Here is a 27,738-nt window from a genome sequence, read left to right as displayed (position 1 = left end):
TGGGAGCTACAAAAACCGTGCTCCATGTGTGAGAGAGGTTTGCAGAATGAAGACTCCCCTAGCCCCAGGCACAGTGTCCCAGCCATCCACTTCTGGGAGAGGCTGAGGGTGGGGCTGGGGGAGGCTGTTTAGATCCACCAGCCTGGGAAGGTCTTGGTACAGGAACTGACTTGTGAGTGAGCTTGGATATGTTTTGAGCTAATTTTAAAGATCTCTTCTTCCTTTTTAAATTTGGTTTATGACCTTGAATTTTTTTTAAGCCTGCAAGGAGGAAAAGTTTTTAAAATTTTTTATGGATACTAGTAAAATTATTCCCAAGTCATAGCAGCCTGCAATTACCTAGAAAGGCTGGTGGATCAGTATAGACGGCTGTCTTCTCTCTGAAAGCATGGAGTCCCCGAGTGCTTGCCATGCCTTCATGAGCTGGGTCTTTTGTGCCCTTGTCGTCAGGCTCTACTTCAATGGGTTTCCAGTCTCCCTGGGGTCTGGAGATGCCCCCCTAACTGTTCAGTTTCCATTTACTAGGTTCCTGTCTACACTGTGGCCCTGAACCTGCTCTCTCATCAGTTTATCTGCCACTTGGGAAAGTAAACAATGACTTCATGCTGGCGGTGGTCATTTCTGTTTCCAATCTCGCAGGGGACAAACAGCAGGCCCATGCAGTGGTGAAGGTGGGTGGTGGCTGTCTTTTGTTTCTTTATTGAGAAAACTTGTTGACCCAACTGAACCTCACCAAGAAGGTGGCTATGTTGAAGGAAGCCAAGGGCATGACCACATTGAGTCACTGATTCATTCATTCCTTCAACTAGTATTTTCAGAGCATCTGCAATGTGCCAGGTCCTGGGGACACAGCTGTGAACAAAACAAACATGGTCTCTACCTTTGCAGATCCTATATCTCAGTGGCCAGCAGAAGGGTAGGGCCCTGGAGGTTTGGAGCACAAAGATCCAGGGATGAGTCTGACCAGTGTCATCAGAGTCCAGAGGAAGGAGGACCAAAATCAACTATCAGGGTTACAAGGCAGAGGGGTTGAACAAAATCTGGGTAAATTTCAAGGATGGGAGGTCAGGTGGAGCAGAAAGGGACTGGGGGCCTGATGAGGAGGGCTGTGAGGGAGAAGCAGTGACTCATGTAAGGCTTGCTTTCAGTGGGGCTTGGCCGCCTGCTACAAGTGGGCCCAGCTGCCCTCAAGCCTCAGGAGAGACCCCACACTAAGTGTGAGGCCTTCCAGCCTTGCTCTGATTTGCCACATGATACCGTGACTTCGGGCTCCGGGTTCTGGAACAAGAACTGGAGAGCCAAGGTCTGCCCTGCACTGAGCGTGCTTCTGGTTTCCCTGTTAGGTGGGACTTGGAGACATCTGTGTTGAGAACGTGGCATTCCAGGCCGCAGTGCTGGAGAATGTCACCGTCACTCTGCAAGGCGAGCGGGACCCTGAACGGCTCTTCCAGCTGGCCACGGCTGTGTCATCCATCCTGGACCTGGAGAGCCAGGGACAGGGCTGCAGGCAGCTGCTGAACATGGATGTCAGACAGAAGGTGCTCAAGACGGGCCCCTTTTTAGGTTGTTACTGGGGCCCCAGGGTCTGTACAGCCATTCAGGGTGGGGAGTGGAATTCACGGAGCTGTGGAGAAGCCTCAGTATCTGCCTAGCTGTTGACATCACCTCCCCCTCTGGTCCTTTCTTGGTGAGTGACCTAAAATGATGGGAACCTGTTTTCCCTGCTCTGCCTCACAGCGTCAAAGGCTTCCAGGGCAGGAGGGAATTTAAGAGTATCGCTCCAGTCCTTCCTGTCAAAGATGACAACAGAGGAGAAAAGTGGCCTGGCCACTCTCATATAGTTCATGGTTTGGGGTTAGACCCTGGATGTCATTGCACCTCTGTCATTTGCCATCTATACCATCACAGGCTGGTGAATGAACTTCTCTAAGCCTGTTTCGCCATCTGGAAAATGGGATAATAAATAGTGTTTTCCTCATAAGGTTAGGTCAAGCCATTTGAAATTACCAACATCCAACCAGTTGTAATCCACAGAATGGCCGTTTCATGTGTTACAACCTGACATGACAAACAACTATGACAGAGCGTAGGACTACTTCCACTCCTGGTACCTGCTATATGAACCTGTGTGGGTGCAGGTACACACACATGCACACACACACACAGCATCACATACACCTGCTGCGCATGGAGAAGAAAAGATGGACTTCTCTGGTCCCTGAAGGGTTTGCATGAAAGTACTTAGCATGGTATAGGACATGTGGTAAGTACTTAATACAAAGAAGTGGTGGTTGTCATAGTAACTACTTATAGATAAATAGCTAACATTTATTGAATACCTACTATGTGCTGCCAACCCCAAGATCTTCATGGATATGTAATTCTCACTAAAACCCTACGAGATAAATGGTGAGATCCCTGTCTATGTCACATAGGAGGAAACAGGGTTAGAGAATTTTAACAGCTTGCCCAGGCCCACATTTCTAAGGTGGAGGTGAAGATGAGGTTCCAACCCAGACGAGCTCTTCCCCCATCCACCTCCTGCCCTCCAAGACTCTCAGCCCTGCCCTGTTTCATGTTAGCCCCTCCATACACCCACCCACCCCTTGTTCTCAGTCTTGGTTGCTTTCACTCTGAACATTAGCTATGGCAGACTTCCATTTGGAATCCTGTGGTCCCTGAGCACACAGACTATGGCAGCCTGATCCAAGATCTCCTCGTGAAACACTGGGGTCCTGGCAGGAGGCAGGCGTAAAACTCTAACAGGATAACTGAGAAGAATTTAAGAAGAGTTCTGTTGATTCAAGTTGGGGCTTAGCCTGAAGTGACCAGAATCTGGAGGGGGCAGCTGCATGGAAGGGGCTCCATGGTGGAAGCAATAGCTTCTGAAGAATGAGGCAGTTGACTCACCAGTGGAGGGAGGGAAGCACCAGAATAGCTTCTCGCTCTCTCTCCTCCTGCCCTCTCATTTCCTGCTGAGTGAATCCACTGGCCAGAGAGTCAGGAATTGTGGCATCTCCATGGAAGCTGCCTTCAGGACAGTGAGGAAGGAGGGAGGGAAGATTTGTAAAAGCAAACACAATTTCTCCTTCCAGAACATTCTGACAAGAGTCCCCTCATACACTGGCCTATTCTCTCCTCCATCCTAGCCAGAGCCTAGATGCACCCTGAGCTAACAGCAGACATGCCCAGACTCTGCAGCTGCCAAGACAGGCTGTCAGACAGGTAGGCTGAGTGAGCTGTCAGGAAGAGGCTGCAAGATGGGGACTGTTCACTTGGATCTGTGCTGTGCCAGGTGGTTGCCATTCGCCGTATCTAGGTACTTACACCTATCTTAAATGCATTAATATGAAATAAAGTTTTAAAAATTCAGTTTTCTGATTGCACTGGCCACATTTCAAGGGCTCAATAGTCACATTTGGTGAGTGGACGGTGCAGAGATAGGACTGTTTCATCAATGTGGAAAGTTCTGGGCAGTACTGAAATTATATTCTTAGGTTTCCTCTGCAGCTGCCAACACCAGCCCCCAGTGAGCCCCTTGTTAGGGCTCCATAGCTCAGAGAGCACGGTCCCTAGGGTCCCCAGAAGCCTCCACACTCCTCTCCATCTCCAAAGCCAGCAGCTCAGCACCTTTAGATTCTTCCTCCTTTCCTTCCTCTTCCCTCCACTTCTCCTCCCTCCCTTCCTCAAATTTCCCCTCCTCATTTCCTTTCCTTTCCTTCCCCAGCCTCTTCTTCACCTCTGCCTCCATCCACACATCTTCTCTGGCTCTGACCATCCTACCTCCCTCTTACAGAGACCCCTGTGGTTACATAGGTCCCACTTGGTTCATCCAGATCCACTCCTATCTCAGAACATTAACTTAATTAAAATTCCAAAACAGGGGCACCTAGCTGGCTCAGTCAGAGGAGCATGCAACTCTTGATCTCAGGGGTGTGAGTCAAGCCCCACACTGAGCACATAAAATAAAATAAAATAAAATAAAATAAAATAAAATAAAATAAAATAAAACTCCAAAAAAGTTTTGGCAAAGTCCTTTTTGCCATGTGAGGTGACATATTGACAGGTTTCAAGGATTAGGATGTGGATATTTTTGGGAGGCCATTACACTGCCCAGTACATATCCTATGAGAGGTCTATGAGGTTTGGAAAAACTCCAGATGAGCCTGGTCACTTGCTCTGACCCCAAATCTTTCTGAAATCATTTCATCAAACCACTGAAATTACATTTTCTCTCCCCATCTCCCTCCCTCTGCATCAAGGTCAGAGAGCATGTGCTGGGGTCACTATCTGCAGTCACTACCACCCTGGGGGACATGCAGAAGGTACAAAGGTTGGCCCAGGTGCTGAGAGAGGTGACCCACCACAGTGAGGAGCTCACACCCAAGGCCCAGGTAAGTGAGGCCCATCTGCTGTCCCAGGCCAAGCCATGGGACACACACCTCTGCCCTAGGTAATTGACAACTCCCCCCATGTCAAAGGTCCCTCAATCTCAGGGCCACCAAGGTTTCCACTATCTTCTTTCCAATGATCCTGCATGAGTGATGCCGAGAGAGAAGATGTCCTCCTGCAGCTCCTGTGTCTCATTCTGGGTGTCATAGCCTGTGTGCTCACATACCTTACTCCCCCACCTGCCAGTGGCACCTCAAGGGGGTACCTGACTCTAATCACTGGGTGACACTAAATGTGTCCCCAGATGCTGCTGCTAACCTACCCATGTTCCCCACTTCATACATACTCAAGTTCACTAGTACATATCAGACCTATGTCCAGTTGCCAGTTCCTGTCTCTTTCTTCTTTGACCCCCACCCCCCACCTCACCAGCTACTCTGCCTGCCAACATCTTAAACCCTTGCCTCAGGCTCTGCCTCTTGGAGAACCCAAATTAAATCACCATATTCCCCATGTTATAGTAACAAAAGGTTAAAAAAAGAAGCCCTTAGTCAGTAAGAGGGGAAAGCCATCCTGGCTCTGCTCCACCTATTCTCAGGAGGTTGTGCCCCTCACATTCTCCAGCCTGAAGCCAGCAAGGCTGACCTTTATTTCTGGGGCCATGATGCTGTTAACATCACATTTGCCATTTATACACCCATTTGCTCATCCATCCACTCCATGTACATACATCTATTCAGTGCCCATCTATGTACATCCATCACTCTACCTTTCCATTCACTCATCCATGCATTAATTTATTCATTCATTCAACAAATGCTTCCTGAATGCCTAATATATATCAGCTACCGTGCAAAAACTGTGCATCAAGAATTCAGCAAGTCACACGACATAGTCTCTGCTCACAGCACTTTCAGAGTACGGGGAGAGCAACACTTTACACAAATAATCTCACAAATACATACATAATTACCAAACTGAACAAGTGTCTTGTCCATCTATCCATCCATCTGTCTACTCATCTGCCACCCAACCATCCTTTCATCCTTCCACCCAAGCCCATCCCCCACTCAGTGAACATTTACTACTATGTGCTAGGCATTGTGGAAGGCACTCTGGGAAGACTCAGAGATGGACAAGGCTACTCTCCTGAAGGAATTTAGCACATTGTAGGGAAGGAGAACCTACCTCAAGTCAGTGACACAGGCAGCCTGTGCAATGGGCCTAGATTTCTCCTACCTTGTTTCTCACCTTGCTCCCTTCTTGTCCTTTGAATGGTGTAGGGGATAGTCTATCAGCAAGGGCTCATGTTGCTTTTCCTTCTCCTTTGGGGAATCCAGTGGGAGGCCACTTGGGCTCTGCAGCATGCCAGTGAAGCCCTGTTGGCACTGTGTTCCAAGGCCCATCCTGAAGACCAGAGGCGCCAGGCGGCCACCAAGGACCTGTTTCAGGCTGTGGGCAGCGTGCTGGAAGCTTCCCTGAGGGAGGGACCAGAAAAGCATGCAGAGGCCAAGGGCAGTCAGGTAGGTGTCTCAGCCCAGCTGCAGACCTCCCAGCTACCACACACCCAGCGTACACCAGCCTTTCTAGATCTTGCAGATGAAGAAAAAGAGGCAAAGAGGTTAAAACCATTTCTAGGGAGCTAGAAGAAAAGTTACAGAGACCAGAGGTTCTGGGAGGCAGAGCACAGGCTCTGGATCAAGGCAGCCTGCCTTCCAATCCTGCCTCTGTCGCTTTCAAACCCTGAGACTTGGGAAGGGTACATAACTTCCCTCAGTCTCACCTGTCACCTGCAAATCAGGGCATTCCGTCTCATCTCAGATAAGCCACCAATGGAAGAGATCACATGTCTACCCCACACAGTACATTTTTAGAAGAGAGGCAGCCCCAGCGTCCTTGATGGGGGCACAAGGGGAAGGGCCTCCTAGGATGGTATCATGATGGAGTGGAAAACCCATTTCTTGCTGCTCCATAGTCCTATAGCATGTGGGGAACACACACACATACACACACACAGTCACACTCAAACATACCCATGCACTCACACACACCAACAAACACTAACATATTCACTCACACACACTCCTACACTAACACACACTTATAAGCACTCACACTCTCACACATACATGTAAGCACACAGTCCTACACATACTCACAGAGATGCACGTTTACACTTCTATCTTCATACATGGCCACATGATTGCACACACACACACACACAGACATATGGTTACAGTCACACACAAAACCACATACGCACTCACTTATGTTCCAGCACATACTCACACATATCCTCAAACCCACATTCACATTCAGACTCATAATCACACACTTATGCTCAGATACTCAGATACACATACTTAATTCATTATATTCACAGGTCACCCTCAAACACACACATATTCACATTCACATCCACTCAGTCACACACACACACACACACACACACACACACACACACACACAATTCATGCAAACATCTAGCCCGTCTCAGATCCTCACATTTTGGCTTCAGCGACACTGCATCCTCATCGGGGGTTGGGTGTGGTGAGGAGCAGTCCAAGCCCAGGTGACCCAGTGAAATGGCTCTGCCTGTGGCTTTCTATTTGCCCACAAATAAGACCTGGATTATGGGTGGATGTCAGGGTCAAACAGCGCAGCCCAGAGAGGCACGCAGTGTGACAGCTCAACACACAGACTCAGGAGCCAGATGCCTGGCCACCTCACTGTGAGTCCTGGCACTAGTCTTTATCAACATGTGACCTCTGCAAGTCACTTATCCTTTATGTGCCTTAGTTTTCCCATCTGCCAAATGGATATAGTGAGAGCACTTGCCTTCCAGACTTGTTGGATGAAAAGGGGTTCACATTCCAAAAGGGGTTGGAATCTTCACGAGTGCTTACTTTTCACTCCCCACAGAGCCGGGAACTCAATAAACAGTAGTGCTGTCCCTTCCTCAACTCCTCTGCCTTCTCCCAGTCCCTGCTGAGGGTCCCACGCTAGCCTGGTGACAGTAACCAAAGGCAGCATACAGAGATGGGTCCCCAGCAGTTACCCCTGTTTTCTTTTCCAGATGGCCTCCGTGCCCCAGCTGCTCAGAGTTGTGGAGCATGTGCAGGCTGCCCTCCTTCTGGGGACACTGCCTGGGGGCCTCCCAGCCACTCTGGCCACCCCTTCCATCTCTGTGTATACAAACAGGTAACCAGCTGCACTGAGGTCCAAAGAGAGCTTGTCCCCTGACCTGGCTCGGTCCACACCCACATCCTAAGACCCTGTGCCAGGTAGAGCCCAGAAGACCAGCCTTGGAAGTGGGGGACCTGAGGGGAGCTGGATATGGGAGGGCTTTTCACTGAGATGAGGTCTGGGTATTTGCACAGCATAGGAAAGGAGCTGTTGAGTGCCAAGTCCCATCTTGGAGCCACCCAGGAGTCCTGAGAGATGGATCATGTTGGAGCCGAGCAGGCAGGGAGGCTGAATGAAGGGGGCCCGCCCACTTTACACCACGTTCTATGTGTGCCTGGCCAACCCCATTGCTCCACAGAGCTATGGGGATTCAAGATACACTGGCCTTGGGAATTCTTTGTGGAGGGCCTGCCTCTTGCTGCACCCTAACAGTACCTGAGAATGCCCTCCACCCTGCATGCCTCCACCCGACAAGCAGGTGCTGCACCACCCTGCAGGCACTGCTGCAACTCTTGTAGTGAGCCCCCTTCTTTGATTCCTCATGCCAGGGTTACCCTCTTGGGTGCCAGGGGCAGTTTTCCGAAACAGCATTCTGATCAGAACTAGGGTCTGAAACCAGGTCCCCAATCTAATCAGATGGGACATCAAAGGCCAGAGAAGATGGGGCTAGAAGCCCATGACATCTGAGATCAAGTAGGTAGAGGGGATAAGCCTGGAAAAGTGTCCACATCAGCTCATTTATTCATTCAACAAAGTATGTGTTGACCACCATCATATGTCAGGTGCTCTTCTAGGCATTGGGAGCGCGGCAGCAAACAGAGCTGGCTAATGCCCTGTCCTCATAGAGCCTCCAACCCAGCGCTGGGGCCGTCAGCTGCTCTTGTGCTGCTCCTACTGACATGAGCATGCAGAACCATCTAAGGGGACTGAAATAGAGCCATGTACTCTGATGGCAACGCTGGGGTTCCCTGCAGTGCAAGAGATGTTCCTCTGACACTGGCTTTCTTCTCTCTCTCCTGACACCTATGTTCTCACCTTGTGGCCAGAATACAGCCCCGGAGTTGGCGAGGCTCCTCCGTGCATACTAAGGCTGCCAGCTCTGCAACCTTTACCCTGCCTGCGGCCTCCTCCCTTGGCTCCATGGAGGATAGCTGGGAGCCTGTGGACATCAGGGTAACAACAGTAATAACCTCCTTGGGAGCAGCCCTTTATAGCTTATTTGTCACTTTTATGTGTGTTTGCTCATTTAGGTTGATAACAACCCTCTCAGTTACACAGTATTACTACACCCATTTTGCAGATGAGGTTCAGTGATTCACCCAATGCCACAAGCAAAGTGGCAGAGCTGGGATGCAGACTCGGGCCTTCCAACACCCAAATCCATCCTTCTTCCACTGTGTTGTGGGATTTCTCCAGCTAATTGGTTCAATTAGTTACTGGAAATAAAGCTTTTTGGACTTCATTCCATAACTAGGAAATGGTGAACCCAGAGTTCTTTTCACTCCCAAGTGAGGGCACATCCGACTCTCAGTTCTTTGAGCCCCAGTGAAGGCAAACAAGTATATCTCTCTTGGGGGCTTGTTGGCCTTGCCAAGAAGAAAGACTTGGAGGGTTTCATGGTCCAGTAGTTGTATAGCTTTATGGGCCTGAGTGGGTCCTCAGCCCTGGAGGACAGACACACCCCAGGAAGGCCAGACACAGCTAACAGCCGGGTTCCCCACTCACCCCATAGGACAAGGCCACTTGTCTGTCCCATCTTAGGAAGCCTTATCATTCACATAGGGTTGCAGTCACCTTCCAGCCTTCAGGAGCCTTAGCCAGCACTTCTTGTTCTTGGTTTCAGGTGATGAGTTTCCCCAAGAGCCCCTTCCCAGCCCGAAGTCACTTTGATGTCAGTGGAACTATTGGTGGCTTCTGTTTGACCAGCCCTAGTGGACATCTCATACCCATGAGGAATCTGTCGGAGAATATCGAGGTAGAAGTTGGGGGTGCTGTCAGAAGTCCATTATCACTTCTGTTTTCTTCTTCAACTTGGTTGAGACCAAAAGGTGATTAAAGAGGAGAGTAGAATGGTCTTTTTTTTTTTTTAGATTTATTTATTTATTTATTTATTTATTTATTTATTTATTTATTTATTTATGACAGAGACAGAGAGAGACAGAGAAAGAGAGAGAGAGAGAGGCAGAGACACAGGCAGAGGGAGAAGCAGGCTCCATGCAGGGAGCCCAACGTGGGACTCGATCTTGGGTCTCCAGGATCGCACCCTAGGCTGAAAGTGGCGCCAAACTGCTGAGCCACCCGGGCTGCCCTAGAATGGTCTTTATGTTACACATCGTATTTTAGCTAAAAACTACAAATGTATATCATTGCCAATCTTTGGCTATACAATCAAAACATTTCTTTATATCTGTTGATTGGAATTTTAATCATCTTCATTACATAAACCACCCTTACCATCCAGGCTCTAAGCTGTCAGATTTTCTTTAAAAGCCTTATCTGATGACATAAGCAAGGAGTTGGAGTGATATGAGGAGAGGCCATGAGCCAAGGGACATGGATGCCTCCAGAAGCTGGAAAAGGCAAGGAAGGTATTCTTCCCTAGAATCTCCAGAAGGCATCAGCCTACCAACTTTAGCCCTATGAAGTTGATTTTGGATTTCTGGCCTCCAGAACTGTAAGACGGCAAATCTGGGGTGTTGTAAGCCACCAAGTTTGTGGTCATTAGTTAAGCAGCCCCAGGAAACTGATAGAATGAGCACAGCACAGTGTGGATCTCAATTCCTGGGGTGCTCACTTTGCCTTGCTCTGTCCAGCAGCCCTGACGCTCCCTGGCATTCCCACCCCACATACCCTTGTTTTGACTGTTTTTGATAACAGATCCTGCTGCCTCGGCTTTTGGAAGGGCACAGTGAGCCAACTGTGTTAAACCTGACCAGTCCTGAAGCTTTATGGGTGAACCTGACTTCAGACAGAGCAGCTTTGGGGATCCAGCTGCACTGGAGACCTGCCATCCCACTCATACTCAGCCTGGGCTATGGCTACCACCCCAATAAGACCAGCTATGATGCAAAAGCTCACATTCCGCCAATGGCTGCTACAGGTAGTCCATCAACTGGACTAGCTTCTTGAGCTTCTTGGGGGTGGGGAGAGGGTGACCAACTTAAAACTTGAGAATCAGAAGCCATAGAGAAAAAGAAAAAAATAATGTCACATTCAATGCTGATTTTTTGTGTTATTATTACTACTACTATTATTATCATTTGGCAACATTAAGTGAGCACTTACTACATGCCCTGAAGAAACTGACAAACACTTATAGAACTAACCTTGTCGTAATCTTCATTACAACCCTCAGGATGGGCATTATGGGCATTTCCTCTTGCCAGATAAGAACAGAGAGGTTAAGTAACTGATACAAAGTCACACAGCCAAGAAGGGACAGAGTCAGAATTTGGCCCTCATCTATGTGACTTGGCAGCTGTGCTCTGCACACGGACCTGGGAGTGTGTCCTCTCCTCTGCTCCAGGTCTCAGGAGGAGAGGGCTTTCCTACGACATTAGGGAGATCACCAAAGTGAGCTTCCCTGCCAAGTCTCCTTGGTCTCTCTCTTCCATGATGTTAGCCCCAGGCTCCATGAGGCTTCCAGCTGACCTGGATCCCTATTTCTTGCAGATGGGCTGTCCACGTGGATCCTGAACCCAGAGGACCTGCATTTTGGAGAAGGGGTCTATTATCTGACTGTGGTCCCCGAGTCTGACCTGGAACTGATCCCTGGCAGGGACCTCACAGTTGGCATCACTACCTTCCTGTCCCATTGTGTGTTCTGGGATGAGGTCCAGGGGACTTGGGACAACTCTGGGTGCCAGGTAAGGAGAGGATACAAAGAAGAAGGCAGAGCAACATGGTTGGGTGTGTCCAACTCACTTAGGGCTTCCTTCCAGTGTCTCTGCTGGCCATTTTGCACCCCACCACAGCATCTCTGCCTACGCTGTTCCCTGTGCCTGGAATGCCCCTCTTCCTGGTCTAGTCAACTCCTCCTTCAGATCCTGCTGCAAGTGTCACTTTCTTGAGAAAACTGTCACCCTGGCTACATCAGATTCCCCCTGTAGGCTTTCCTGGTACATACATCTGCTCCTCCATAGCACTAAACACAGCATTATGCCATTTCATATCTACTCAGGAGGTCCCTGAGATGAGGTCTGTTCCCATGGTGCACTGAGAGCCCCATAAGTCAGGAACAGTGGGCTTCGCTCACCACTGAAAACAAATGGCTCTTGAAGGAATGGACAAATAATTGGGAAGCCCTGTTGACTCTGGGCTGCTAGGAGGCCAGGCCAGGGTGTCTTCTCCAGGGGACCAAACTCAGAGCTGAGCCCTTTATTCTCTGCCAGGTGCTGTGTTCCATGCTTCAGCTGCATTACTTCATCAGATCTCCACAGTAACCTCTAAGACAGTAGGTACTCCCATTCCACAGGTGGTAAAACAAAGGCTCAGGAAAGTAAACACATTTAGCTCAAATCCCTTGCCTAGTAGGTAACAGAGTTGGGACTCAAACTCAAGTCTGTCTCCAGAGCAGGAGTCTTCAGGGATATGCAGTGCTGTGTGTCCAGCTCCCAATCCAGTTTTGCCAAACACCTGGATGGCATGTGGCTCTATTAATTGCAATCAGATCCCTATCTCAGGTCAGCTCAGTTCTGTGCATGACACATCCAGACATTGGCTTTGAGGCCACCAGAGGCCATCTCTGGGGCATCGGTGTTCCTCTTCCTTCTTCCATGCTCTTCATACTCTGGTCTCTCCCCAGAAACAACCTACCCTGCCCAGAAAACTCCTATTCACCCTTCAATTTTCCCATTCTAATGCCATCTCCTTGGGAACTTCCAGACATCAGGAGCCTCTCTCTGCTGGACTTCCACAGCTCTTAACACCCTCCCCAAGAACAGCAAACCTCCACATCTAGCTGAAATTTATCACACTTCTGCCTCCATCTACTAGACTACAAATACCTTCTTCCACTTATTTAACAAATAATTACCATGTGCAAGGCAGTGGGGATATAATGGTTAGAGAAATCAATGAGCTTTCATCTAGCAGAGGGCACAGCCAAAAAGCAAATAGCACACATGATCAAATGACAATGGTCACAAGTAGTGTAAGAGGCCAGGCCCCAGCAGAGCCACAGAAGGGGGCTCAGAGCCAAGTTCCTTCTGGGTTTATTTCTGCCACAACTTCAGCCCCCTTGTCAATTCCTACCCTGGCTTCCGGCCACCACACAGAGGGAGTTCCCAAAATGCCAAGAAGAAACCAGTGCATTGACATGTCCAAGAGACAGTGTGTTCCCCATGCCCCATGCTTGCAATAGAGGCCTTTGTGCCTCATGAATAAAATGCTGGGTGTGTTGCGACCTTCCAGAGCCTTCACTCCCAGCAGCTGTCTGATGCCATGATGCTGGCCTGGGATGCCTTGCAAGGCTGTCCTCAGAAAGGGGGATGCTGCAGCAGCTAGGGGCACAGCTCTGCCATCAGACAGACCTGGGTCCAATCCTACTTCATCAATACTAGCAAGGTGACCTTGGACAAGTCACTGTACCTCTCTCAGCATTCTCATCTGAAAATGGGGATAAATGATGGATACCACTTACTGCTGGGGTGGGACCTTGGCAAGATTAGGGGAGAAAGTAGTTAGCGAGGTACCGGACACACAGTGAGTGCTCCACAAAGTGACTGCTATGTTGAACAGTGAACACAGAGAAGACAAAACTACACATGAAATCAAGGAAACAATGAACATGGGATTTGGGTGGTCACTGGGTGGGGGAAGTTTGAGGGAAGATGGGGGGAAGACCACTTAGCTAGATGTAAGTTATTGGAACGTTTCTAACTTTTGAGTAGGTAGGGGTTTTCAGGTCCTTATTATGTTGTTGAAAATACACACCTACTAATACATGCATCCAGGAATGTGGGACATACAAAGGTGGTATGTCAGAGACCAAAAGTTATATGAATCCAATATTGTGTACTTGATGCTCATTATATAGATGTAAATACAGATATAGGTATATAGAAATCACTGAAGAACCATAAATAAGCAAACACGATCAAGTTCGGGTGGAAAACCAGCACCAAATTCTCTACATGGCTGAAGAAAGCTCCCAATCTATGGTCTGTAGATTTTCTTAGCAGATAAAGGAAGAATTATTGCAAACGGTCTGAGAACCTAGATTCTTGCTTATATATTTTCTCAAAGGTTACTAAAGGTACAATTGCTGTCACGAGGGTATGAGCAGATTAATTCCCGGTATTCAAGAGCCTCTCATGCTGAGAGGGTTGTGAAAGCCAAGGGAGGTAGAGATGTAGACATAAAAAGTCTGGTCCCTGGGCTCCTAGCACTGAGGTGGTCTCATTACCAGCACCTGCTTGGGTTTCTTCTCTGAAACCAGCTCCACCCTCTCCGGGAGTGCCAGGTGTTCCCATAAGCCCCACAGCTGCAAACCAAATTCTGACCATGATTGGGAAGCAGAAAAACAATGGAGCAAACACGGAAGTAAAATCTGTCAATAAACATTTGGGGTCATGCCCATGTGGAGGGGTCAGCCTTTGCTGGGTGGCCTGTTAAGGAAAAGAGATAAGACTTACCTTTTGGGACAGTTTGGGCTGCAGCAGCTTCTTCCTTCTTATGTGCTGAGCAGAGAAGAACTTCTGCATGCCAGTGTTTTCTGCTCTCTCCCACCTTAACACCTCCTGGTAGATCCTGGGATAAAAAGATGGTGCTGAGTCGTGGGGCTGAATGAAAGCTTAGCCTACCAAATGGCCCTGATGGGGTGGCGGGGTTGGAAGTCGACAGATCTAGAGAAGGCCCTAAGTGCCAGGTGTGAATTAAGAGCACAGAAGGGGTTCCCTGTCCTGGCCTATTCCTGTTCCTGCAATCCCAACCTCATTATCCTATAATACAGGGGACTGTGTACCCAAGCTCCATCTACACACCTTGCCCCCCATAGCCACATCTTGCCACCCTTGTGCCTAGAGGTGGGAACACCCATGGCCAGTCCACCAGGGAAGAGTGATCCTGAGGAACAGGTCTATACAGGCCCTAGAAGCAAGGAGTTCCAGATCCAAGTCCCTAAACCATAGTCTAGAAGTGGGAGTCCCCGAGCCAGGACTAGGGTAAGGTAAGTGAGGCATCTATAGTGCAAAATTTAAGGAGGGCCTCATTCTTGGGGTCAGCTAGGGCCTCACCCTAGACACAGCTGGGTGGCATATGCTGTGATGGGCATGTCCCCAGGGCCCCCTGACTCCCCATCTTGTGCAGATGTGCACAGCCTGAGGGCAGCTAGAGTGACACTCCTCAAAGCATAGGCCCAAGATAGGGGTCCCTGGTACATAAATCTAAGGGGTAAAATTTAGGGAATGCTTTCCTGGTGCTGAGACAGCAGCTTAGGATTTAAACATTTTTCCTTCCCATCTCTTTATGTGATTCCCCCCGTCTCCATTTTTTTGTTTTTCTGTGAGATGACCAATCATCGTAGTGTGGCCAGGACTAGGGGCCTCCAGGGCACAAGACTTTCATTTTTATTTTTTTTTAAGATTTTTTTTTTAAATTTATTTATGAGATACAGAGAGAGAGGCAGAGACATAGGCAGAGAGAGAGGCAGAGAGAAAGGCAGGCTCCATACAAGGAGCCTGATGTGTGACCTGATCCTGGGACTCCAGGATCACACCCTGGGCCAAAGGCAGGAGCTTAACCGCTGAGCCACCCAGGCGTACCAGGACTTTCATTTTCAGAAGAAGGAAAGTCCCTGGGAAACTGAGATGATCTAATTATCCCAGATGTCCTCCCAGCACCTAACCTGTTGTCTGGCCTAGAATTAGCACTCAACATGTATCTGTCCAATGAGTAAGCATCAGGCGGAGAATATACTGGAATGATACACACCGAAGTTGTGATAATGACTGGTTATGGAGGGTGGAGAGCAGAGGAGACTTCGACTTCACCCAAAATAGCTCTTGAAAAGGATAAATAAGACTGACAAGATATACAGTTGCCCACTGAGAATGATGGGTACAAAGATAGTTGTTATAGATAATATTCTCAGCATTTGAAAATTTTTAGTTAAATAAAAAAGCTAAAGCTCAAGAGAACCCTAAAGCTGGTCTCCCCAGCCAGCTTTATGGGGAGACTGTCGTGGTGGTGTCCATCTCCCTTGGGCTCAAGCAAGCCCAGGCAGATGTACTGCCATTCTAGCACGGCCTCTTTGGGGTTGCAGGTGGGGCCACGGACCACCCTCTCCCAGACACACTGCCTCTGCAATCACCTCACCTTCTTTGGAAGCACGTTCCTGGTCATGCCCAACACCATCGATGTCCGCCAGACCGCTGAACTCTTTGCCACCTTTGAGGACAACCCCGTGGTTGTGACCACCGTGGGCTGCCTCTGTGTGGCCTACATACTTGTGGTGATCTGGGCGAAGAGGAAGGATGCTCAGGATCAGGCCAAGGTGAGGCTGCATGGCCCTTAAGAATGGGAGGAAGGAGTAGGGTGTTCCCTTGCAGTATCTCCAGGGGATGGAGCCCAGCTGGGAAGCCAAAGGACTAGTGGCAAATCCAGGTCATCCCAGGAAACCCAGCTCCTCAGCCTCATTATATGTGAAATGGCTTTTGTCATCAAATTGTCAGGAGGATTGTGTTACTGACCATTTATTGAGGATTTACTATATGCCAGGGATTATCCCATTTAATACTCCCCACAGCCCTAAGGGAAGATACTGTTTTGAGAGTCCTCAAGACCATTCTTAAGTTCAATGATTTATTAGGAGGACTCACAGAATTCAGAAAAGCTGTTATCCTCATGATTATGGTTTATTACAGTGAAGGAAGCAGATTAAAATCAGCAAAGGGAAGGGTCCAGGAGAGATCCAGCAAGAACTTTATACTCCCCAGTGGAGTTGTATGGACAGACTTCATTTTCCTAGCAATGGCATTTGACAGTACATACGAAGTATTGACAATAGGGGAACCCCACCTGAGGCCTGGTGTCCAGGGTTTAACTGGGGGTCAGTCACATACATACAGAGTGGCCGTATGACTCAGTTTACTCAGGCTCCAGCAAAGCACTTTCCCATCACCACCTACACCCAGAGGTCAGGCTCTTACTGCATGGCCTGAAGCCCTTACCATAAACCACATTGTTAGCAGACTACCTGGATGGACCAAGGTATTCAAAGACACTCTTATCATGCTGGATATTCTGAGGACATAGGGGTTATCTTTTAGGTGCTGGCCAAGAGCCAGGCCTTTCTTTGAAATGTGTAGGGTTTGGACAGCCCAGGCCTTCTGAGGCCCCCCTTTACTGCACAGTACCTCTATCATCTTACAGAGGAAGAGACCAAAGACCAGAGAGGGCAACTAACTGGTCCAAAGCCACCTCCCTGAAGCCAGAATTCAAACCTGGATCTGCCTGACCATAAGACAGATCTGAAAATAGAAATGAGACCAAACCTCAACAAATTGCCAACAACAAAGTTCTGATTATTTTTCCAATATATGCGCCATGTCTGACATTTAGTGAGTGAGCCTTCGATAAAATTCTGTGTCTTGAGTGAGTACATCAGTGATTACAAGGATGTATCACAAAGCTCTGAAATATCCTCCATTTCCATCCTCTCCCTACACGGCAACACCTCCTAGGATGTTAAGGTGGCATAAAACTTAGTAGCGGTTGCAGCATTTATATTGCTGTCTTCAATTCACCCAAGGGATTAAACATTAATACTTTAAATGCCTCACCTGTAGGTTGGTTCTCAAGAAGCACACTCTGAAATGGAGTTGAGCAGTGTTTCATAAGGGATGCTAAGGATCAACCGCTGGGAAGGGAGAGAAGGAGGCAGGATGAGCAGAGAGAGAAACTGAGCTAGGAGCTCCAGAGATGACCAAGTTGGGTCAAGATACCCAGGTCTCGATCATGCCCAGACACCACATCAGTCTGCCATTGTGTGTCAGCCTCCCCAGGTGGGCACATGACCTCAAGAGAGGTGGATGTTGCATCCCTGGCAACAGGGGCGGGGGGCGGGGGGAACGACAACCCCTCCATTGGCTAATCCGGGCAGCTCATCTGCCCACTGTAGCCTAGAGAGTCTGGCTTTGTTTTGTTTTGCTGCTAAACCACCTTAACGTTCATTCCCTTTAAATTCCCTTGGAGTTGCAATCTGGTCGCCAATGTTAGAAATTCTATATAAACAGAGTTTGTATCATTCACCAGATCAAACATTGAACATTCTCAGCTTCATACCAAGTTCATTTCCAGTCTACTTTTGAACTGTATTGAATATTAAATGCATTTTGTACTTTTTAAAAAAAGGTTTTTATTTTACTTATTCTCACCTGGTGGGATGAATAAATGACATACATAATTTTGCTCTCTCTCTTTGTCATGAATGACCAGCTCACTCTTGGCTGTTGTGTAGTGGATGAACCCACTGGACAGGGCCCTCCTAATGTCATCCTTCTGTCCAGGTGAGGGTCACAGTGCTGGAGGACAATGATCCCTTTGCCCAGTACCACTACCTGTTGACAGTCTACACTGGACACCGGAGAGGGGCAGCTACTTCCTCGAAGGTACCTGATCATTCAAGACAGCCCCCCTCCCCTGCTCTGCGTTGATTAGTGTGTCCCACCCCACAAAGCGCTTGCTGGCTCATTGTCAAGTCATTTTAGCATGGTGGATTTAGTGTTGTAAGGTGTTTTGTTTTTTTTTTTAAAGGAAAGAATCTTTTTGCCAAACAAAATATCCCCCCCAAGCCCTAATATTTAAAAATATAGAGGAAAATAGGTTAAGGGAGAGTTGAGGTCTAGCACTGTGCCTTTGGTTATCTCCCTTATCCTTACCAAAGAATAACTCAGATGGTTAATTGGTAACCTGCTCACAAATCTGCTCACATATGAAGAATCAGTAAACTGTTATTGGTGAATAAAGAGAAAACAGAATTTTTAAGAGAAAAGAGGAAATGGAAGGAAAGAAAAAAATGCCTACCATTTGAAAACAATGAGTCTTGAGTTACATTTTTTTGGATAAACTGATGAGCTGGCATCTAGCTAAGAGGTCAGGCTGAGCCATCTGTCCTTTAGCAGGCTGGCTAGAGGTAGTGAAAAAACTATCTCACTCATAAATTCTCTGAATTTCTTGAGCATTTAGCTGTGGAGCATTCAGCAGGTTGTCTCTGTAATGTCTCAGCATCCTTAGCTAAGTCTAGCCTGTGCCACATCCCTCATCAGAATATACTGTTCTCTGTGGTAGCCTTTACTAAAACTGAGGGCTCCATGGAACATAGTTTGAGAATCACTGGCACTGTGTATATTATCCTGGAGAAAGCTCTATTGTTTGTTTGTTTTTTCAAAAATGACATTAAGCTTCATTAGAGCAGAGTGTTTACTTTTTACTTTTTTTAAACTTTAAATTCAATTTGCCAACATATAGCATAATACCCAGTGCTTATCCCATCCAGGGCCCTCCTTAGTTCCCATCACCCAGTTAGCCCATCTCCTCACCCCATCCACCCCATCCCTCCCCTTATGCAACACTTTGTTTCCCAGAGTTAGGAGCCTCTCATAGTTACATTTTACTTTTTAAATTTTATTTTATTTTATTTTATTTTATTTATTTATTTATTTATTTATTTATTTATTTATTTATTTATATTTACTTATTCATTCATGAGAGACACAGAGAGAGAGAGAGAGAGAGAGAGAGAAAGGCAGAGACACAGGCAGAGGGAGAAGCAGGCTCCATGCAGGGAGCCCGACATGGGACTCGATCCCAGGACTCCAGGATCACGACCTGGGCTGAAGGTGGTGCCAAAGCTCTGAGCCACCCAGGTTGCCCTTAAATTTTATTTTTATTTATGTATTTATCTTATTTTTATTTTAAAAATTATTTTATTTTGATTTATTGCTGTGTCTTTGGTCCCCAACGAGCTGTCTAACATGGAGTAAGTGCTCAGTAACTACTTGTGGAATAAACATAGGAGTTAACTTCATCCATCTAATGAAACATTCATCTCATTTCCATTTGATACTCAAAAGTCCACCAGGAAAGGAGTGAAAACTTGTTATCCACAGGCTAGTTCTCTTTCTGGAGAGTTGTAGTCACATTTCAATTTGATATTGTCTTAGTTTGGGTATCTGGCACAGGCCAGGGATGCTGCTAAACACCCTGCAATGCACAGGAAAGCCCCCAGAGTAAAAAATTATTGAGTCCAGAATGTCCATAGTGAAGAAACCCTGCTATGGAAGCAGACTTGAAACTAGGATTCCAGTGTAAGAAGCAGTGTAAGTGTAAGAAGCTGATTTGAGGGGCGGATCCTAGGACACCCCAGTAGAGGACAAGAAGCCTACAGGGAACAGAAGTAGACAATAAAGGCTGCCAAACTAGGCAGCTGGAGCTAGTCCCATGATGGGACTTTGGAAAACAGTAACCAACGTGGGCCTCAAAGTCATCCCAGCTGATGGCTGAGGGAGCTGGCTTATTTATGCACCAATCCCACCAGTCATTGGTGGAGGACAGCTCACAGTACCCTTCATTCTCTGGCTCTTCCAGTCTCTGCTCTCACAGCCCAAACCCACCCCCCCCCCCCGCCCCGGAAAGTGATGCAGCTGCTGGCAGTTGGATGTAGGTGCAGGGATTGCTATAGCAGTGAGGCTGAGGGATGTGGGCTGAGCACAGGTGGTTGAGTTGCAGCTGTTTGGCTAGGAAATCAGCATCACCTGGATGGCTACAGAAAAGCAGATTCCTGGGCCCTGTCCCCAGCATTTTTAGTTGGTAGGTCTGGAGGAGGGCCTAGGAATATGTACTTTCAAGATAATGGGCACTCATGATTTATATCTCAGTGCCAGGTGCTTTGGGAGACTGTGGGAATATAATTGTTGCCAGCGGGGGAGGGGGACATTTCCTACCCTATAGCCCTTACAAATAAATATATGAAAAGTTTAAAAAGGTTACCAAGAAATGTTTTATAACTCGTGCTGAAGATATAAATGTAGATAGTGTCATCCCAAATCTTCATACACTGAAAAATAACTCAGGCAGGTCCAAGATGGGAGGAGGAGAGAATGAAGGGGGCATGCTATGTTGGTACTCATAGGTTTTTGGGAAATTCCAATGAAACAAATCCACTAGGGCTTGGTTACCACGTGGAGTTGGCCACTCCTAGTCTCTGGATTTCAGGTGACTGTCACCCTATATGGCCTGGATGGAGAGAGTGAACCCCACCACCTGTCAGACCCTGACATCCCAGTTTTTGAGCGAGGAGGAGTGGATGTCTTCTTACTCTCCACCCTGTTCCCCCTGGGGGAACTGAAGAGCCTGCGGCTATGGCATGACAACTCAGGGGACCGGCCATCCTGGTAAGTCAGGGGTGGGCACACCATGAGAACCCACTAAATACCACACCAGAGCTGGGCACTGTGCATTTGCTGCCTGGCTGATCCTCACATGTCTCTGCAAATACATAGAATGGATTCCACTTCATAGATAGAGACACTGATGGTCAGAGAGACCTACCCATCCACAAGCCACACAGACTGGATCAATACCTAGGAGAAGGACTGGCAGTGGCAACCCTGGGGTCCAGTGCTAGCCCCACCCTTGGCATATGTGCAGTATCAACCTTCATTTAGCCCCCAGTTTCCCATCTGTAAAATGGGGATAGATGCCCATTGTAAAGACAAATCTTGCCTACTAAGAGGACACTAAATGAGACATTGGGCTGATTCTTTAGTAGAAGAGCTAAGAACACCTGTCACAGCTGAGCACTAAGTTAAGCCTTCCTGTTTCTGTGCCTTTTCTCATTGGCTCCTCAAGGGCAAGTACTCTCATTCTTGTTTTATAGGTGGGAAAAATCTAAACTCAGAGAAGACAAGTGACTTGTCCAAGGTGACACACCTGGCAAACTCCGAGCTAAGCATCCACCTGAGGATTCTGTGTGAGGCCAAAACTAGTGACCTAAAGGAGTCATTTCCAATCTGATCACCCATCAGTGGCTTGCAACTTAAAAACAAAAAACAAAAAACAGAGCATGGGACGCCTGGGTGGTCAGCAGTTGAGCATCTGCCTTTGGCTCAGGGCGTGATCTCAGGATCTGGGATTGAGTCCCACATCGGGCTTCCTGCGAGGAGCCTTCTCTCTCTACCTATGTCTCTGCTTCTCTCTCTGTATCTCTCATGAATAAACAAATAAAATCCTAGAAAAACAAAACAAAACAGAGCACTTACACTGCTGACATACCAGCAGAGGAGAGATGATTTCATTTCTTCCCTGGGTCTCCAAGACCTAAATCAGGTTGGATGATACCCATGAAATCCTGAGTCCAAAATAGATGGTTTACTCTCTGGGTGGAAGCCTGCAGGAAGATCAGGTTGTGTGCCTAAGTTTGCACCTCCCTGAATGCATGCAATTTACACAACTTGGCTTTCCTCACTTGCATCTGGTTACTGGCCGTGGGCTTACTGCCCTGCACCAGAGTTAATAGTTTCAGAATGTACCTTCTTGCAGCATATCTGCGAAAACATGGCAGCCTCCAAGAGCTGGCTCTCCACACTAGCTGAGCTCCCACATGAGGCCAATTCACCCACTGATTAGGGCATTTTGGTCAAGGCACCAAATAAAAACAGTGCAGAAAAATACGAAATCTCTCTTTTTAGGAGTTTTTGTTCTTAAATGCAGGTTTGCAAAGCTGTTACCTTCATGGTATCCAAAGAAGCCTCAACCCCTAACCTTGTCCTCAGAAGTATGGGTCTCTTCTCCAGGTATGTGAGCCGGGTGCTGGTGCATGACCTGGCTAGGGACCGGAAGTGGCATTTCCTCTGCAACTCGTGGCTGTCCATTGATGTCGGAGACTGTGTCCTTGACAAAGTATTTCCTGTGGCCACAGAGCAGGACAGGAAGCAATTCAGGTACTTTTTTTTTCTTTTTAAGGAAATGCTGTTTACCTTGTTGTTTCATCTCTAGGGAAGTTGCACTGCAATCCAATCAAAGCAAGATAAAAGCACATTTTGGCTATTGGAACTGGGTGACATTAATGACCAATTATTTTTTCTTGTTGGGATTGAGGGGCCCTGGAGGGACATGGACCCTTGGACATAGATCTTTGAGGTGGTGAAATTGTTGAACAGTTATCCATATTTCCTTACACATATTTTAGAAAAATATATTTTATATTAGTGAACAGATGGATTTGAATGGTGCTTCCATGTCAGGTCATCTGGGGCTCCTTCTTCATGCAATTTTACCCTAGATGGGTATTTCAGCATGTGTGTCCTTTGGCTTTCCTTCTTTCCACATATGGTTAAACACATAAAAGCAAGTACAAATATATACACACACACTCATGTGTACACACACATAACACCACAGACTATTTATTTTCTATCTTTTAAAATGGCATTACTCTAAATGTCACCTTTTTTCTTTTTTTAATATTTCATTTATTTATTTGAGAGCAAGAGAGAGCACAAGTGGAGGAGAGAGGCAGAGGGAGAAGCAGGGAGAAGCTTAGCAGGAAACCTAATGTGGGGCTCTATCTCAGGACCCTGAGATCATGACCTGAGCCTAAGGCAGACACTCAAATGACTGAGCCACCCAGGTGCCCCTGTCACCTTTTTTCTTTGATGATAGACCATAAACATCCTTCCAGGACAGTAAGTTTAGGTCAAAGTTTTCCTCACTGGCTGTGCAATTTTCCACAGACTAAATGTCCCACAACTAATTCAACCATTCTTCTATCAATGGACATTTAGCCTGTTCCCAACCAATATTAAAAAAGTCAAGAGACTCCACAAAATTCTGACAAGTATGAAGATGCCAGGCCAGTGTTCCTGCTTGACTCCAATCTGCTGGAGCGGAGTACCAGCCTTCTTCTAAGAGCCATGTGTTCTCTGTGTTGCCACAGTCCTCACCTACTCCCTAATACCTTACTCCCAACACACTTGATTTAACTTGACTTTAGAGGTCCCTCTAGGCATTTGACTTTGTGACCTCTACTTTTTTTTTAAATTTTTATTTATTTTATGATAGTCACACACAGAGAGAGAGAAAGAGAGAGGCAGAGACATAGGTAGAGGGAGAAGCAGGCTCCATGCACCGGGAGCCCGACGTGGGATTCGATCCTGGGTCTCCAGGATCGCGCCCCGGGCCAAAGGCAGGCGCTAAACCGCTGTGCCACCCAGGGATCTACTTTAAATGGCTTCTGAGTTGGGTTCAAGAGCAAAGTCTGTTTCCAGTGAGTTTACTAAAAGGTGACTTTTCCTCCTTGCTGCCACTGTGAACAGTTCAACCTGCAAAGGGAAGAAGTTGGAGTCACAGAGACTTGAGCCCCAGGAGAAGCAGAACATCGATGTGGGCACACAGTGCACAGTTCCACAGGCCTCCTTCTGACTGGCTGCATGCCCTTGTAAAAGTCAGCTCATCTCTCCAGGCCTCAGTTTCTACATCCAAAGAATGACTTGTTCAGTGTGCTTGCCCCAAGGGGGCCTGTGCAGGTCCTGTGAAATGATGTGGGTAGCATACTTAGCACAGTGAGTGGCTCAGAGTAAGTGCTCCATTATAAGAACAGATATTATCCTCTCAATGCATCAAATGTGTGATGCCTAGAAACCAGACAAAGAGCCATCTGAAGGCAGGGCTGTGTCATTCCCCCATGAATCCTGGTGCCCAGCAGAACATGTGGCACACTGCATCAGACTCACCAAATATTTGTTGAACTGTCAGTAGTACGATGAGTAGAACAATCATGTGGAAAGTCACTGGTGTTGGTACCTGACCTTTCTCCTACGTACCTTTACTCTGCACAGCAGAGAGATGGGTCAAAGTACTTTGCAAGCCTGAAGGGTGTTGGCATTAGCCACCAGAACAGGCGCCAGCTGGAGATGTCAGTTCCACACACTCTCAGGAGAATCTGGGCTCCTGTGCAAGTCCTGTGGTTAGACTAAATTCTAGACTAACTGAATTCTAGTCTAAATTCTAGACCAACACAGATGCCTAAGGACAATATGGTGCCATTTTCAGAAACTCTGTCTTGCAATTTTGATCCTCTCAAACTGAGCCTGAAGTTAGAGCCTAGGATTTTTAACCAGTATCCTCTAATTCACCGACTATAATAAACCTAACAACATTATAGTTACATTATTATTTTGAAATTATAACAAAAATAATCATTGCTAACACTGATGAACACTCCCACATATGCCAGCTACTTTGTCAAATGCTTTACAAAAATCATTGCTTAATCCTTTCAACAATCCCATGAGGCAGGTTCTGTTATAATCCCCATTTTGCAGATGAGTAAACTGACATGCAAAGAGGAAAGGAACTTGTCTGAGGACACACTGTGAGTAGGAGGGCTGCCTAGGATTCCAACACACTCCGTTCGGAGCCCACATCATTAGCTCTAAGTGATCCTAAGATGCTACATGTCTTCCACATTAGAGAACATAGAGGATAAATCTTAGAAACAAACCCCTCCCTCTTATGCTAAGATTGCTCTGAAGAGACCAGTCTTCTCCCATCCCTGCCCCCTACCCCGCCTTTTCACAGCCACCTGTTTTTCATGAAGACCTCCACGGGCTTCCAGGATGGACACATCTGGTACTCCATCTTCAGCTGCTCAGCTAGGAGCAACTTCACCCGTGTCCAGAGGGTGTCCTGCTGCTTCTCTCTGCTTCTCTGCACCATGCTGACCAGCATCATGTTCTGGGGTGTTCCCAAGGACCCAGCTGAGCAAAAGATGGACTTGGGTAACTCACAATGTCATGACAGAGCTAGTGGCCAGTGGGTGCCACATAACTCCCAAGGTCCCAAGACCACCTTCAGGTTCAGTAATTCCCTAGAACTATTCACAGAAGTCAGAAACACCATTAAGCTCATTATAGACATAAGATAGAGATTAAAACCAGGAAAGGAAAGAGGCACATGGGGCAGGGTCCAGGTAGGGACCAGGTAGGACTTCCAGTTGTCTTCTCCCAGGGGAGCTATGACAATGCTCACTCTTTCTGACAATGATGTGTGAAAACATGCATGGAGTATTGCCAACCAGGGACGCTCACCTGAGCCCTAGTGTCCAGAATTTTTACTGGGGCTTGCTCACATAGACATATCTGACCCCCACATGGCTGACCTTAGCATCCAACCTCTCCAGAGACTGAGGTGATACTGTGTGGCCAAGGCCTACATCATAAATCACTCTTAACATAGACTATACAGTGTGGCCCAAGATCTCAGGTAAACAAAGGTGAACCTACCAGACAGAACATCTCAAGAGCTTAGAGGTCACCTCCCAGGAGCCACTCAAGGGCGAGACCTCTCTCTGGGCAAGATTAATCTTTACTGTGCAGCCACTTTCTGGAAGCAGTGGAGGAGACTTTCCCATGGACCCTTTCCTTCCTCTGTTCTAGGTAAAATTGAATTCACCTGGCAGGAAGTAATGATTGGACTGGAGAGCTCTCTCCTCATGTTCCCTATCAACCTCCTAATTGTTCAGATCTTTCGAAACACCCATCCTCGGGTCACTAAGGAGCAGAAAACTGGGAAATGGGACAGAGGCCCCCTCAATCTGGCCTCCTCACTGCAGCCCATGGAGGATGGTCTTCTGACACTTGAAGTGGTGACCAAGGCATGTCTTCAACCTTGGCGGTGTGAGGGTGCTTGGGCCTGGGCAGAAATGGTGGGAGGGAGTCCTGGGGCTTGAGGCCCGGCAATCCACCCCATGATGTCTGACAGCATCAGTCACCAAGGTTCATCAACAGGCACACACGTTCAGTTGTGCACATATATACATGTGTACACACACATACACATTGTGCAAGTGCATGTGTATACATGCACATATATATACAAAGACATACACACATATATACCTTTGTATACCTGTACATGTACACACATGCATATGCACACACACCATACACATATACACATGCACACATACATACACACAAACACCTACATATATATACGCGCACACACTTTTTGTGTTCCTAGTGCATACAAAATATTACACTTTTATCATAGATCCCAGCTGGATCCCTGGATCCCCACAGAAGGGACTTTGCATTCATTCATTCATTCACTTAATAAACATTTACCGAGCACCTAATACATGACATACTTTGAGAAAAAGAGCCTGGAATGAGCCAGTTTGAATCCTAGAAAAGGGATTTTATAGGTGACAAAATGGAAGCTTGGGATGATCCAACATGATATCTCAGTGGGCAAAGCTGGGATTCAAACCCAAACTGCCAGGCGCCGGGGTGAATGCTCTTAACCACTATGCTGCCCCCTCACCTTTAGCTCACCTTTCCCTTACCCAACCTGGGCTGACTTGCAGGATATGTGGAGACTTGTCAGCAACCTGTTTAAAGCTCTGAAAGTGCCACCACCTGCCTCTGGCTGGGACTCAGCAACCTTAACGGACATCAATCAACTGCTGGTCTTGGTGGAAGATGTCATCTGTCTACAGAACATGGAAGGGCAGGAGTTCTGGGAGGAAGCCAAACAGAGAGAGGACCCTTTAATACTGCCTCTTGGGTCTCTACAAGTGAAAGGTAAGTCCTGATGTGTCTGAGCTGAGAAAGGGGGCATGTCTGGGCCAGGTGGAGGCAGGTCTGTATCACTAGGGAGTGAAGTCCTACTTGGTCTCCCTCACTGATCTCCACTGCAACCACTTGCTATCACCTCCCACTGTGCACACAGGCAACCCGCTCTCTTTACGATACCAAGCTGCCTTGCCATTAAAGACCTTTACTCATGTACCTGTCCTTTCATTGAGAATATTCTTTCTCTTCTCCTCTCTTAGCTAATTCCTAATCAGACTTTAGTTTGTAAAGGAGTGTTTTAAGCACTCCTTCCTCAGAGGGGCAACCCCATACTTCAGGCCACAACAGATCTCCAGACACATACTGTTTAGCCCCTAGGTGTCTCTTGCATTGCTTTTACACAGCCTGCTGCCAAATCATGACTTGTGTGACGAGCTGTTTAAAATCTGCAACCATCCTGGCCCCATGTAGCTACTGAGCACTTGAAATGTGGCTGGTGTGATGGGAAAACTACATTTCTTATCTTAATTTCAATAAATTAAGGGGGCCAGTGGCTATCATACTGGCTGGTGAGGGTTAAGAA

General features: G+C 47.4%; 1 protein-coding gene across 1 annotated transcript in view; it reads left to right on the top strand.

Moving 5' to 3' along the window:
* LOC144310215 (polycystin-1-like protein 2) overlaps positions 1 to 27,738 on the top strand; it is a 57,841-nt gene that overhangs the window by 5,704 nt on the left and 24,399 nt on the right. Inside the window, exons 6-21 of the mRNA XM_077890955.1 lie at positions 526 to 671; positions 1,344 to 1,538; positions 4,263 to 4,394; positions 5,733 to 5,915; positions 7,469 to 7,593; positions 8,625 to 8,751; positions 9,422 to 9,553; positions 10,456 to 10,678; positions 11,251 to 11,444; positions 15,842 to 16,072; positions 18,087 to 18,188; positions 20,794 to 20,972; positions 22,374 to 22,520; positions 25,159 to 25,358; positions 26,016 to 26,233; positions 26,948 to 27,164. Of these exons, the coding sequence (XP_077747081.1) occupies positions 526 to 671; positions 1,344 to 1,538; positions 4,263 to 4,394; positions 5,733 to 5,915; positions 7,469 to 7,593; positions 8,625 to 8,751; positions 9,422 to 9,553; positions 10,456 to 10,678; positions 11,251 to 11,444; positions 15,842 to 16,072; positions 18,087 to 18,188; positions 20,794 to 20,972; positions 22,374 to 22,520; positions 25,159 to 25,358; positions 26,016 to 26,233; positions 26,948 to 27,164 (2,751 nt within the window). The remainder of the gene's footprint in view (positions 1 to 525; positions 672 to 1,343; positions 1,539 to 4,262; positions 4,395 to 5,732; positions 5,916 to 7,468; positions 7,594 to 8,624; positions 8,752 to 9,421; positions 9,554 to 10,455; positions 10,679 to 11,250; positions 11,445 to 15,841; positions 16,073 to 18,086; positions 18,189 to 20,793; positions 20,973 to 22,373; positions 22,521 to 25,158; positions 25,359 to 26,015; positions 26,234 to 26,947; positions 27,165 to 27,738) is intronic.

Source organism: Canis aureus, chromosome 3, assembly GCF_053574225.1.
Source record: "Canis aureus isolate CA01 chromosome 3, VMU_Caureus_v.1.0, whole genome shotgun sequence".
Taxonomy (NCBI): Eukaryota; Metazoa; Chordata; class Mammalia; order Carnivora; family Canidae; genus Canis; species Canis aureus.
This window is presented reverse-complemented; position numbering and strand designations above follow the sequence as displayed.